Here is a 14,983-nt window from a genome sequence, read left to right on the forward strand (position 1 = left end):
GTCTGTGAGGGGGCAGGAAGGGATCTTTCAGTCTCCCCTCCAGCTTTGCTAGAAATAAACTCTCTGACGCGGTAAACGTTTAGCTCGGAGTCCTTTGATCCCTTTGTCTCGTCAACCTAACAAGCAGGGGCTTCTCGGGACGAGTTTCCGGGCCCCACGGGGCTGGGGTTGGAAGGGGCCCCAAGTTTCCACAGCGGTCCCGACAAGATGGAGGACATCGTCCCCTCCCGCTGCAGCCATGACGGGAGGTGGGGGGACTACTCCCCACGGGGCGAGGTGGAAGTACCTCCACTGCCCTCGACGCGCCCCGGGACCCGCGACCCGACTGCCCGCTCGGCCTCGCTCCAGCCCTCGGGGTCTCGGCCCTCGCGGGGGGCGTCCAGGAACTGGGCAGGGAGGACGTTGGGGCATCGAGGCCGAGTCTCTCCTCGGGCAGAGTCGTTGGGGGCCGTTGCAGCGGCCTGGGTGCCCGGGCCCAGGGAACGCAGGCGGCCCCGCCTCAGTCTCCCCAGCGGTCCCGGTGGGGGGGGCCCCAGGAGCCTAGCTGTGGCGGGCGACAGAGCTCAGACTCCCGACCCCGGCGGATCCGGCGGGTGGGGGCGGGGAAACGAAGGGGAGGGGCCGCGGCCGGGAGACGAGGGTCGGCGGAGGGAGGGAGTGGAAGGGCAAGCCCGGGGGCGTGGCCCGCACCTGACGGACAGCCCTTCGGACCACCCCACCGAGGGGGGTCCTGAGGGAAGGCCGGCGGAGCCAATGGACGTGCCCGAGGAGCCCCGGCCCGCCCTCGTCGCCAGCCAGTGAGCACGCGGAGGGCGGGGCCTCCCGGGGCTCGGCCGCACCGCCGCCGCCTCCGCCTCCTCCTGCTGCTCACCAGCGCTAAACCCGGGACTGGACCGAGCGGAGTTGCGCGTGTCGCCGAAGTGGGGTGGGCCGCGGGAGGGGAGGTTCGTTCCGTGGAGCGCAGCCAGAACCGGGTGAGGCTTATCCCCGCTGTCTTCCCAATCCAGGGGCGCCGAGAGTGGGGGTGGCTGGGTGCAGCGCAGCCTCCCGAGGAGGAGGCGGAGGCGGAGGCGGCCGGGGAGGCGGAGATGGGTGAGGGCAGCCCCCGGAGCCTCCCACCGACCCGGGCTTAATACCCCGCGGCGCGGCCGCCGTCGCCGCTGCCGCGTCGGGGCCTCGGGGGCGGCTCGGGGCTGCGCTCATGTCACGAGCGCCTTCGCGTGCGGCCCGAGGGGCTGCGAGCGTGGGGGCGAGGCCGGGCGGGCTGGGTGAGGCGGACGCCGGAGGCGGGGGTCTCCGGGGCGGGGGTGCCGCCGGCCGGGAGGTCGCGGGGTGTTCTCCTTTCTCCTGGGGGCCGGGGGGAGGGGCGCCCGGTCGGCTCTCCCGCCTCGGGGCTGCGCTCCCGCCCTGTGGCCGGAGCCGAGGTCCCTAAGTTTTTTTGGGCGAGGGCTGCTGCCTCGGCGCCGCCGGCTGCCCCTCCGCCCGCTCCTCCGCGGCGCTGAGCTGCGCGGCTTCCACTCTACTTATTTGGACGAGTTTCTAATGGCGGATCTGGAGCCAGTAGACAACTGCGTGGGTGAAAGGGGGGGCAGATATCGGCCCAGTAGTGACGTGAGCCGCCCCTTACCTCGGAATTGTTGCCAGGAGTGACGGGGAAGACGTCGGGTGGACACATCTAGGGAGGAAGCTAAATCCCTTTCTGGCGTCGGGGCATCTTTTGTCCTTCCCCCCTCCCTTCTGGGGAGCAGGCTTGGGGCCCTCGGGGCACCCCCCATTCTGTAATTTGAAGAAACATTTAGTTTTGTCTCGTCGTTGCAGTTCCTATAGTTTTTTTTAACTTGCTATCTCCACAGCATGAGATTCGAAGAGCGCCCAAACTCCTTGTCCTCTCATCCCTTTGCTTCCTCCCTTTGGTGTCAAGAAATCAGTTCTGAGTCCACGTTTTGTTAGTAAGTCATTTTCCATCTCTTCTCATTCTAGGGCTAGGAATCACCTTCGGGCCAATCTTCAGGTGAAGCGGTGGCAGAAATTAAGGAAAACATCTCCATTGTGAGTTTTGCCCTGCTTTCCAGTTTAATTTACGTAGTGCAATACTAGGGTCTTTTTCCTGTTCAATTTATTTTTCTGTTATCTTGAAGGCAAAGAGTTAATTGCTTGGGTGGCCCCTGGTCCCAGAGCTAAATCAGGGTGATCTTGGGAAGGCACTGGGGGTGGGTGCTGGCATTTACACCAGTAGTACTCTCTAGAGTTCTAGATTAGGATTTAAAGTTAGCTCCGTTTTAAATTCTTTGTATTTTATACTATTTTTCTACTTTCCAATAGATAGAACATTTTCTTTCTTGCCGTTGGATAAAAAAACCAAAAAACTACTGAATAATCTGTTGTTTTAAGATTGAGGAAGGGAGGTTTTTTTGTATGTTTGCGTTATATTTGAGGAAGACTTATTTATGCACCCTGACAGTCTTCCAGCTAACATCACATGAGGAAATATATAATCTAGTTGTCAGACTATTCCTGATTCTAAGATTGACCACTGAATCGGTAGTGATTGCCCGATCTATCCATTACGAAGTGTGGGTTTTTTTGCTACCAGAAAGTGACATATGTGGTCATTTCGTGCGGTAGGAATGCCTGTTCTCTGTTAGTTACTCAGTTAATGGTTTTAACACCAATCCTTGCCTGAATTGATAATTGTATTAGGAGCCACAAAATGAATTTTCAAAAAGCTCTGCTTCTACCTTTATTACCTGAGATTCTAAGGTTTTTCCGGGGTTTTTTTTCAACTTTGATCAAAGTTTTTGATTGCTCATCAAAAAGAAGCTTGTGATTAATTTACCCCTGTAGCAGTATTCCTGCCTTCCGTTTGTCCTTGTTGCTCCCTGACAACTTATTAGCACTTACTTTCTTGTACTTCACAGCACACATCTTTAGTTAGTTAAGCTTAGAACAGCGTGTCAGGATATAGAGTTCTATGTTTATCTTCTTGGAATGGTTATTGTTTCACATAGGTAATTTTCATAGGGTATCCGAAGCGGTGACATTTCACTTTTCGTGGTAGTTGTTTGGTGAGATGATGAGATGTGGGTGTGAATCCAGAGCTCTATGATGAACTTTCCTAGGGAAAGGAAATTAGTGAGGACTACTAAGAAGACTGGCAGAGGAACATGTCACTGTCTCAGTTATTACCACTTAGAAAGGCCATTTTTCTCAGTATACTGTTCCTAGGGTATTTACAGCATGCTGTAGTGCAGAGAACTTGGTTTTGGTGCCAGCTGGAATGGGGTTCAAGTGTCTGCTCTCTTATTTACTTTGGCAAGTCACTGATTCTCTGAACCTTTATTATGCACATTTTATAAAGGAGTAAATTATGTCTGTCTTCCCATGATTATTATGAGGATTGAAAAGAGTATAAAAACAGGTAAAGTACTTAGCCCATAAGGTATGGGACACACACGCACATGCACACGTATGTATATAGTTATAGGTAGATGTAATTCTTATTCTGTATTTCCTGAGATTTCCTCCGTTTTATCTTTCAACCCTTTCACTTAGTTTTCTGTTTCTGCTACTTGAACTTTTAATTTCTAGCAGCTTTTTTTGTGTGTTAGAAATGTTAATTTTTTGTGATCTTTGCTCATCTCTTACCCATCTAGAGTACTAATGATAGTTATGCAGTTTTTCATTTTATGTTTTCTTTTTCCTGCATTATCTCTTATCTTTGTTTTTTTCCTCTTTAACTATTTTTCATATTAGAGGATTTCCTCAGGTATTTTGTAATTTTTGACTGGTCTACTTATGATAAAAATTGGGGACTAGATGGTTAGGCTGTGGTGTTATAATACCAAGGTCAAGAGTTCAGTTCCCCATACTGGCCAGCTGCCAGGAAAAAAAAGAATTTGGGAGTAGAAAGCAGATTGGAATAGTGAGAGTGGGGCCTTCAAGCTTCACTGTAGGGTGATCTTTTGGCCAATTGATGGGGAACCCCATGGATCATTATCTTTAGATCTTTCTTTTTTGCTGGTTCTTAGTTCCACAGGGAAGAGTGTTCTGAGAAAGAAGTCTTCCAGAGAAGAGTCTGCTGCCTGGATGATAGAGGTTGGGATGCCACCTCTCTGGCAATCAAGTGGGAGGGGAGATATTTCATATGCATGATATTGAAATATTCACCAGTGCTTGGTGGACCCAAGACAAAGATTTTATGTTCTGTCCTCGCCAAAGAATAAAATTCTAGAACATGTGCTAGGGAAAAGTCCTATCACCAACAACATGATGGGAGGGGAGGGATCTAGCATGGCCCAACTTCCTTATTTTAGCCATCTCCTTTCCCAGTTCTAGGGATATCTGGTGCTACAGGTTCCTCAGCCTTTTGAGGATTCTGCAACATAAATCAAGATGTTTCTTAGCTTTTTCCATCATTGTTTTAGTGTTTCTCTATCACAGGTCAGCTTAGTTACCCACTCATTCGTCTGCTCTTCAGCTTATAAAATTTTGTTGCTTCTGCTGCTTCTCTTGTTCTTCCTTTCCTTGTGAGTTGGACATGTACTGCTGTTAAGGGAATTTTGGAAGGGCATGAAGTTAATTGTGTGTGATCAATCTACCATCTTAATATCCCTGTCAAGGATTAAGCTATTGATTCAACTATTAATTTCTAGACAATAATTTTGTACCTAGGTACCGCGATAATTCTCTTTGTGGTGGTAGTTCAGGTGATTATTCTATCTCATTACATTTGTTCATACCTTTCGATATCATGGTACACCTTTATTTTATTTCTGATTTGAAATGGGAAAGCTTGTAATATATACTCACTAAATATGAAGCTAGCTCTGGAGTTGCGATTATTTTTATATAAGTATAAAAAACTTTTAAGAAAAATTTGTTAGTTCTGGGACACTGTAAGTCCACAGAGATGCTGTAGAACATGTAAATGCAACAACCTTCAGGGAAAAAAGAAACTGTGAGGTGTTACAGAAAGTAGTCTACCAGAAGAAAGCCAAATACAGTAGGACAAAGTATTTTTATTTATGTCTTTGTTTTAGTGTTATCTTTTATCTTTATCCTTCACTAAATATACTGTTAATTATATAGGGTTGTTACCCATTCCCAAGAGATACTTTGCATTTAAGCCTCTTGCTTGGATTTCAGCCTTAACTTTTTGTATAATGGTAATATAATTTTGTGTTGACCTTCTTTGTGCAGATTTTCCTTAGATTTTACTTTGATGTGTGGTCTTTAGTAGTAATTTTTATTGCATCAAATGAAAATGAATTAGATGTTAAATAGTTATAATTTGTGGATGAATGATATACCACAAGAAAATTGAGTATTTAAAGTTAACTAGACACTTGTTGAAATCCTAAGATGTAGTCAAAGTATTGGCCTGAATACCTTCTAACTGGAAAGGGATTTAACATTTTTTTTTTTCGCACTCTTTAATTTGGTGTAGGCAGTATGCATGTCCAGTTATCTCATTTAAAACCTCAGAGTCATTAAAAGATAATGACTTTTGAATCTTTTCATGAACTTTTTGAAGTACTTTTGTATTATTTCTGTTAAGTAATTTGCCCAGTGCCACATTGGCTTAACAGTAATTTTTTCTGTTTTTGGACAATATTGTAGAAATAGTCAAAACTTCTTTGTGGTCTTGTATTTACGGAATTAAGAAAGTAAGTGATGGTTAAATTATAAACACAGTGGCTTTTAGTACTGGATCTGGGATTTAAATATAGGTGAAAAATAAAGAGTAAATGAAAAAAGGAGGAAAAAAGTAAATATTGGTGAATATTAAATCTTTTTTTCAGAGGTAGGTGACTGCAGTGAGCTAAGTGTAAAGAATATTCTTTCTGTTTTCTGTGGGAAGATTGAAATAGGATCCTAGCAACCACAAGAAGATACTGTACATTCAGTAATAGCTCTTTTTCAGAAATTGTCCATCTCTGTTTTAAGCTTCTCAAATCTAGAAAGGACTGAGAGAATTCATGTCTTAACTGCCCTTATATTTTATAACTCGGTTTATTTAAACTGAATTACTGCCTCTTTCCTTTGGAAATCAACCATAATAAGCTTAATGGATGAATATTAACCATGATCCCAATGTTCATTTTCTTTTATAAACCTTTAAAACTACTCCCTCAGGGTTGGCTAGTTAGGTCAGTTGGTTAGAGCGCAGCCTTATAACACCAAGATCACGAGTTTGGATCCCTGTACCTGCCGTCCACAAACAACAACAACAAAAATGCTCCCTTAGATTTGAAACAGGCTTATTTGAATGTTGATTTTGTTATTTTAATGAATTAGCTCATCTTATTGAAAGATAAGTAATTTTCAAAAATTGTTTTCTACATTAATGCATATAATATGGTGGCTGTGAAATAGGTTCTAGAATCATGTTTCTTGGATTTGAATTCTGACTCTCCCTTTTCCAGGAATGGAGACTTGGGTAGGTTACTTATCTTCTGAGTCTCAGTTTCCTAGTTGGTAAAGTGGGAAAAATAAATTTCTATATCATTTAAGTAAGCATTAACTGAATTAATATATTTGATGGCATAGCACATTATTAAGAATAAATGTTGCCTATTTGTCACATGACTATAAAAGTAGGAAAACTGTAGAATTAAAATGTTGGCATATTTCAGTATGAGATGTTTAAAATGGAATGGTGAGTGCATAATGAAGTGAGTTTTCATCATTCAACACCTGTGTCGTTTCTATCCCTTTCACTCTCTTAAGTTTCTGTTCTACTGAGAAAATTGGAGCGAGCATGTATAAACTACCACGACTTTCCACATTCTCCATACAGTACTTATATATTCATTTCTACATACAGTACTTATATACATTCCAATTATACTTACTTTTGCCTTCTTACTGTTGAAACGGAGGTGATTCCTTTACATGATCCATTTCACTACCATCTGTGCACATGCCCTCATTTCTCCTATGCTTTAGAGCCACGCTCTACAATCATTCACTTCTCCAGATTCTTCAACTATTGTTTCTCTGCTCGATCCTTTCCATCATAATAGTCTAGTGCATAGTAGGTACACAAAAATGTTTATTGAGTATAACAAGAGCAGTTGGGTCCTAGAGTTAGAGCTCTGAGTTAAAGTCCTACCCAGGCTTACCTAGAACAATTTATTTAACTTCTCTAAGCCTCACTTTCTTGATCTGTAAAATAGAGTAAATTACACCCACCATAATGTGGTTATTCTGAGAATTTTACCTAAGCCCATAGAATAATGTCTTGCACAAAAGGACTTAAGCTTCCTGGACAAGGACAAGAAAGATTCAGGAAGACATAATCACATAGTTAACATTGGAAGCAGAGAATTTGTCTTTTTTTTTTTTTGACTGGTAAGGGGATTGCAGCCCTCGGCACGGTGTGGTCTGCACCACGCTCAGCCATTGAGCGCACTGGCCATCCCTATATAGGATCTGAACCTGGGGCCTCGGTGCCACCAGCGCCGTACTCTCCCGAGTGAGCCACAGGGCCGGCCCAGGAAGCAGAGAATTTGAAAAAACTGATAAAAGACACTAGCGAAATAGGAATTGGATGATGTTATAAACACTGTAGTAGATAAAAACATATCGAGTATAGGGATTATATTAGGATCCTAGGTCAGTGGTACTTAATAGAATTATTTTGTTGCTATTTTCTAATTCAAAGAAAGACTTAGGTATTTTTTTCATTATAAAGGGTGAGTAGCTTGATGTGAGTACTATAAACTGGGTAGATTTTTTTTTTAAAGGGCTAGCAAAAATTACATAATTTCCATCAAACCCCAAAGAAATAAACATTTGATGGTTAACAGGAGAGGAAAAACAGAATGGGTATCAGTTTTTTCTCTGAAAGTTAGATAAGAAATCACATAAAAGGGTTTTAAATTTTACTTGTGCTATTTTATTGGAGTGAAATGCGAAACATGTAAAATACTAGAACTTTTTGTTCTTTTCTCTGTCTCTTACAGGGTCTTTGGCATGGATAAATGTTCAGTGAGAGGATTAGAATTGACTGAACAGACTCCTACTTTATTAGGGAGTACAGCCATGGCAGCTAGTCTCATGGACATAGGAAGTTCATTTGGTGATCCAGCTAGTCCTTTAGTCAGTAGATCTAAAAATTCATCAGTGGAAGATGATGATGATGATGATGTTGTATTTATTGAATCTGTTCAACCTCCTTCAACTTCTGCTCCAGCAATAGCTGATCAAAGCAACCTTATATTTGCATCATCAAAAAATGAAAAGCCACAAGGAAGTTATTCCATAATTCTTCCTCCCTCAAGAGATTTGGCTTCTCAGAAGGGAAATATAAGTGAGACGATTGTTATTGATGATGAAGAGGACATAGAAACAAATGGAGGGGAGGAGAAAAATTCCTCCGGTTTTATTGAATGGGGACTTCCTGGAACTAAAAACAGAACCATAGATTTGGATTTCTCCACTTCCAGTCTTTCAAGAAGTAAGGTAAATGCAGGAATGGGTAATAGTGTTATCACTGCAGAATCGACTCTGAAATACACATTACTAATGTTACAACCTTAGAAACAGGTATAAGCTCTGAATGCTGGGCGAGATATGAACTTAATGATTACACATATAACATGACTGTAGAATACCAACTTGGGAGATGTCGTGAAAGGACTGCAGTCAAGTAATTTTGGTGTTAATATACAAACATACACCCCATCTTTAACTTCACAGACCAAGACTGGAGTAAGACCTTTTAATCCTGGTAGCATGAATGTGGCAGGAGACATATTTCAGAATGGAGAATCTGCAACTCATCATAATCCTGGTAAGCAGTAAGTGATAATATTTTCCTTCTATCTGAAGTAAATAAACTTTTGGCTGTTCTTTTTAGGACCCATATCTATTTTATTTACATTTTGTATGTGAACTACATTATTTCTCTTGACTTTTGTATTAAGATAGAATATTTTACTTAGTAAAACCGTGCAGTCTACTTGGTCTGAAGTTTGGGGAATTTAATCTGTTTTACCCAATGCGATTTACTTCTAAAGTGTTTTAATTGAAAACCCGCATAACTACTATCACTATTCTTGTTTATCTTGTTTATTTTAATATAAAAATTGTGAAATAAAAAGATGGATCGTGAACTGAAAGAACAAAGTAATATTGTATAATAAGTGAATTTATTTCATTTGTAATTATGTAACTTGAAATTTCAATTTTTGCTTTTTTAAGTGTTTACTCTTGGGCTGCTTATCTCTGATTTTAGGGTTTTTTTATTTTTTGTTTTGATTTTCTAATTTCAGTTTTTAAAACAGCATTGTATTAGTTGCTTGATTTTAAAAGTTGGGAAACTTTCTAAATCAAAGAATTGTATATTAAAAATTTTATGGAGACAGTCTTGTTCTGATAAAATTAAAATGTAACAGAGTTACAACAGATTAATAATGTATTTTTGTGGCTCGATCACACTGTATATGGCGTTTTTCATGGGGGGGATGTTGGTATTGTTTTTTGATAGTGCTTTTAGCCAGTTGAATTTTAGGAAAGGACTGAAAAATGACTACATCCTAAGAACCTTATCACTGTTATTGTTTAATGGAATGCTGGTGTCTTTTTCTTCTTTTTTTAGTTATTCTTTTTCTCTGTTTATGATACTACTATTTGATTGTTACAAAATATTTGGGAAAAACTCATAGTTAGAAAGTTAGAAGTAAGGAAATATCTGTCACCTTACCCCAGAACCAGAAGTGACCACACTTAAAATTTGGGTTTGTTTGCTTTCAGTCTTTTGCCTCTGGTTTTTAAAAATGTAGTTAAGAGCATATTATATGTGGTTTTGTGTCTTGTTGATTTACTTAAATTTTAGTATGTCATTTTAAAAATATAAATACAGTATAAGTTTTAGTAGCCACGAAATATTCCTTTGAGGTACCCATTCCCTTACTTTTTATTAGCATTTACATGATTTCCCATTTTTTACTTCTAAAACTCTACACCCAATATTTTTGTTTACTTTTTTTGTTATTTCCTGGGGCACTTATTCTCAAACTTGTTGGTGTCAGTTTCACTCTTAAATTGATCGTGGATACCAAAGATTGTATTTTGTTTATATCTATTAATAAATCATTAAAATATTTATTTAACAATAAATACCCATTATATGATTTTATGAATAACATCTTTAATGAGAAATAACTTGTAAAAAAAATTAAGTGAAAAGAATAATATACCTTTACATTTTTGCACAACTTAAAATCTGGCTTGGCCCAGCCCGTGGCTCACTTGGGAGAGTGTGGTGCTGATAACACCAAGGCCACGGGTTCGGATCCCATATAGTGATGGCCGGTTAGCTCACTTGTGAGAGCATGGTGCTGACAACACCACAGTAAGGGTTAAGATCCCCTTACCAGTCATCTTTTTGTAAAAAAAAAATAATAATAACTAACTAACTAACTAACTAAATAAATAAATAAATAGTAAAATAAAATAAAATCTGGCTTAATAGAAGATAGAGAGGTATAGCTAAGCTTCTTAGATGTATTTCTATATTGAATTTGTTGCAATTTGTGGTTCTGTTTAAAGTATATGAAGAAAATCTGGTCTCACATAGATAATGTGGTTGCAGAAGGGAGGACTACTTTTAACAATCTTTTTAGATAGTTATGTATAGTGTTATTTTGACACAGCACCAAAACTTGACAATTAGTAGTTTTTAAAAGTTCTTACAATGTGGACTAGGCCAGTTAGCTCACTCGGTTAAAGTCTGATGGTGATAAACACTAAGATCAAGGGTTCAAATCCTCCTACTGGCCAGCTGCAAAAGAAAAAAAGTTCTTAACAATGTGGACTCTGAAACCATGTAATGAACTTTTCACAATCTTACTTTAAAATCCATTGATCTTTTTTTTTATGGATTTTTGCCTTTGCATGACTTAATAACATTGTGCATTGGTTATTTGGAAAATATTAGTTCACTGAGTTACACAGATCTTTGAAATGTTAACACTTTAGGAAGCTGTCAAGCTGACAGTGGTGGATACAAGTTTTCAAAAATTCTAATTTTCACTTGAAGGTTCAGATGTTGTCATCGACAGCAAGTACTGTCAGTTTTCTTGAAGTGACAGGCTCATTTGATTTCCTTTCAAGAAAATGTCTCCCAATAGCCATAGTTTGTCATTCTTTCAAGTAAAAATATTTTATGAAAATGGCTAGTTCAGTTTACAGTGCACCAATTGCGCAAGTGCTTTTCCACTTTTCCTTAAGATAACCATTGTACTTTGGTGTGAAACCGAAATGCTTTATTGCGTCTTCCCAGTTTGTCATACAGAATTAAGATGTAGTCAAAGGCTGAAATTTAATAAAATTAATAATTTTTACTGTTTCATCGAAGGTATATATTATATAGTAAAGAATTTGTTTTTTTTTTTTTTTTTTAAATTTTATTTTGTCGATATACATTGTAGCTGATTAATGCTCCCCATCACCAAAACCTCCCTCCCTTCTCCCTCCCCCCCTCCCCCCCAACAATGTCCTTTCTGTTTGTTTATAGTAAAGAATTTGATTGGCCTTTGTCTCTGGCTCCTGGGAGGGAGACTAAATCTCTGAATTTCCCGAGAAAAGTGTCTTTGTTATATTAATGAGCCCCTTGGATCATACCTGAATTTATGCTAAGAGATGAGATAACTCAGGATGGGTGTTGGCCATGAGAAAGACTGACCTTGTGGTTAGAGAGCTGGGGCTTTGAGCCAGCCCAAACTGGAAAGGAAGGAGAGCTGGAGATTGAGTTCAGTCATGTGACTAACAATTGATCAGTTATGCTTATATAATCAGACCCCAATAAAACTAGAGGTTGAAGCTCAGTGCATTCTCTTGGTTGGTGAACACATTAGTGTGCCAGGAGGAAGATGCTGCCTGATGCCACAAAGCTGGCCCGGAAGCTCTGCATTTGGAACCCTCCCAGACCTTTCCCAGTTAATCCCTTAATTTGGCTGTTTCTGATTAGTATCCTTTATAATAAAACTGTAATTGTAAGTATAGCGCTTTCCTGAGTTCTATGAGTCATTCTTGCAAATTACCGAGCCATAGGGGAGTCTTGGAAACCTCCTGTATTTGTAGTCAGTTGATCAGAAGTGCGGGTGATGTCTGAAGTGAGGGCAGTCTTGTTGGGGACCATAGCTTTAAACCTGTGGGGTCTGAAGCTAATTCTTAGTGGTTAGTGTCAGAATTGTATTGCTACAAGTATACCAGTTGGTGTTGGAATAACATCCGTAGTTGAAGGTGACACTTTTTGCAAGTGCATGATAATGAAAACTGTTAGTACAGTTTAGTTCTACTGCCAGAAGTTTTGCTTTCACACTATTAGTGCAAATGCCAACAAGTAGTAAATATTATGAAAAAGGCAAGTAGTAAATATTATTACTATGGACATAGTTTGGCCTCACACATCCCCTTTAATTGCTTTTTCTAATACAGTACAATGCTGAGTAGAAGGGGTAAGAGAATGAAGCTTTGTCTTGTTCTCCACCTCAGGGAAGCATCAGAAATTTCATCATTAAGTATATTATTAGCTCATATCAAATATAATTTTTTTTATGTTTATGATTCATTTAATAGTTTGTTATTTGGTGTTGTTTTTATTCTTTGCAGTTGCAAAAAAGGTTTCTCATGAATATCTCTATGTTTGGTGCACTTAATTTCTTGAAAAGTTTCTAGAGAGAGATTTGTAGTCAAAATGTCAACATATTTTTAAAGCATCTGATGGTTAATACAAAATTTCCCTGACCAAAAAGATATTTTACTTTCCTTACAACATAACTGTTCTTTTTTCATATTGTAAGCACTTCTCAAGGGTAGGAGTTTTATTTAATGTTTGCTAAATTGAAATGTGGTATCATCTTAATTTGTACATCATTGACCTTTTAAAAATTTATTTGCAATTTTTTAACAAATTTGCTCAAATTCATGTCTGTCATCCATTTATTACTAGGTACATTTTTTCATCTGAAGGATTCACACTGGATATGTGCATCTTTTGTTTATTGATAGTTAAACCTGAGAAGTAACACAAAAAACTTGTGATCTGTACATTGAAGCATGTGTTAAAAACATTAAAGGTGTCAAAGACTTTGAAATAATGTGCATTGAAAGTCATCTTTTTGGGCCTGTTTATTTTTTTCATTCTTTTACTTATTGTTTGATAATTATTTCCTAAATTTCAGATGCTTATTTATTGGTTGTTTTAGATATTATTCACGCTTGTTTATATAAGCATAAATTCCTTCTAATATAAATATAAGTTCTTAAATGGAGCTAAAACTTGAAGCGTTGCCATATATTTCTTTTATGTTTCAGTCTTCAAGACTATTTTTCACCTTCTGGAGTAAATTAATGTTGTGTATTTAGGCATATCACAGTGTGTGATGTAGACATGGGTAAATAGATGCTTTTCAGTATAAAATCATATATAGTCTGATACTTAAATATAAGAAGTCATCCTGTAGTTAGATACTGTCTTAGTTCTTTTTGTGTTGCTATAGAAGAATACCTGAGACTGGGTAATTTATAAAGAAAAGAGGTGTATTTGGCTCATGATTCATCTGTTCATAAGGGATCTGCCCCCATCACCCAAATACCTTCTACTAGGCTTTATCCCCCAACACTGCCACATTGGGAATCAAATTTCAACATGAGTTTTGGCAGGGACAAACTACCTCCAAACATAGTAGATACTGTGCTATTATTCCACTCAAATTGTGGGTGTAATTGAGAGTTGCCAGGGTTGTTTGAAAGCAGTTTAACTACTCTTGGGTTTATTTTTATTCTTGTCATCCCTTTATCTCATTAATTCAAAAGTGTATTTTATTTTATTTATTTATTTATTTTTTTTTTTTAAAGATGACCAGTAAGGGGATCTTAACCCTTGACTTGGTGTTGTCAGCACCACGCTCAGCCAGTGAGCGAACCGGCCATCTGTATATGGGATCCGAACCCGGGGCCTTGGTGTTATCAGCACCACACTCTCCCGAGTGAGCCACGGGCCGGCCCCCAAAACTGTATTTTGTATGTCTGATTTTTTTTTTTGTCACATGAACTATCAATGATTTTAAAATGTAACAGAAAGACCAAAAGCACTGAATGACTCACTTGACACTCATTCATATATATGAAGCAGAAAGATATTCATAACTACATTTAAACTGTTTTATTTATGATATTTGGCAATGAATTTTTATTGTCTATTCTGAAGCATGGATGAATTTATAATGTTCCTGAGTTCTCTAAAGGTCTGTTTGGGAGGACAAAGTTTACAAAACTGTATCCTCTAAATAATACTTAATGTAGAATTCTAAAGAGAATGTTCACCAAGTTTTCAGGTGAAGAGTATGGCAAAGATCTATTTGAAGTTTTCTTAAAGGTTAAGTCACTTGTTGAAAGGACTTCTTGGTGTTGCTATTTTTCACACTCTAACTTAAATATAGCATAGTAAAAGCTGTCTATTTTTAGTATTAACCCTCTTTTGTTTTTACTAGTTGTTAACATTAGTAAAACTAATTAATTTTACTACAAAACTTTTAGAGTAAGAAGGTAGTTATCATATTATTGCTATAGTTACTATTCGAAGTCAAAGCTCCCACAGTGTCTAACTTTAGTTACTATGTGCTTCCCACTTAAATTGAAGGTTTTCTAGTAACAACAACAACAAAAAAAGGCAAGGATTTCTGGAGTTGAGTTATATTTAAATCCAGGGCTCATAGGTTCAAATTTCATCATATAAAATTGTGACTCTTGGGCTGGCCCGTGGCTCACTCGGAGGGTGCAGTGCTGATAACACCAAGGCCACGGGTTCGGATCCCATATACGGATGGCCGGTGCACTCACTAGCTCAGCGTGATGCTGACAATACCAAGCCAAGGGTTAAGATCCCCTTACCGGTCATCTTTAAAATAAAAAATAAAATAAAATAAAATAAAATAAAAAAATAAAATTGTGACTCTTCATAAAGCATAGG

The 14,983-nt window shown here is 39.2% G+C and overlaps 1 protein-coding gene across 3 annotated transcripts in view; it reads left to right on the plus strand.

Annotated features, from left to right (window-relative positions):
• Positions 1-877: 877 nt before the first annotated feature.
• The window catches only part of ZMYM5 (zinc finger MYM-type containing 5), a 29,114-nt gene continuing 15,008 nt past the window's right edge, over positions 878-14,983 (plus strand). For all 3 annotated transcript variants that reach the window (XM_063102772.1, XM_063102773.1, XM_063102774.1), the window contains exons 1-4: positions 878-974; positions 1,981-2,049; positions 7,968-8,466; positions 8,704-8,797. In XM_063102772.1, the coding sequence (XP_062958842.1) occupies positions 7,978-8,466; positions 8,704-8,797 (583 nt within the window). In that variant the 5' untranslated portion in view covers positions 878-974; positions 1,981-2,049; positions 7,968-7,977. The remainder of the gene's footprint in view (positions 975-1,980; positions 2,050-7,967; positions 8,467-8,703; positions 8,798-14,983) is intronic.

This window comes from Cynocephalus volans, chromosome 7 (assembly GCF_027409185.1).
Source record: "Cynocephalus volans isolate mCynVol1 chromosome 7, mCynVol1.pri, whole genome shotgun sequence".
NCBI lineage: Eukaryota > Metazoa > Chordata > Mammalia > Dermoptera > Cynocephalidae > Cynocephalus > Cynocephalus volans.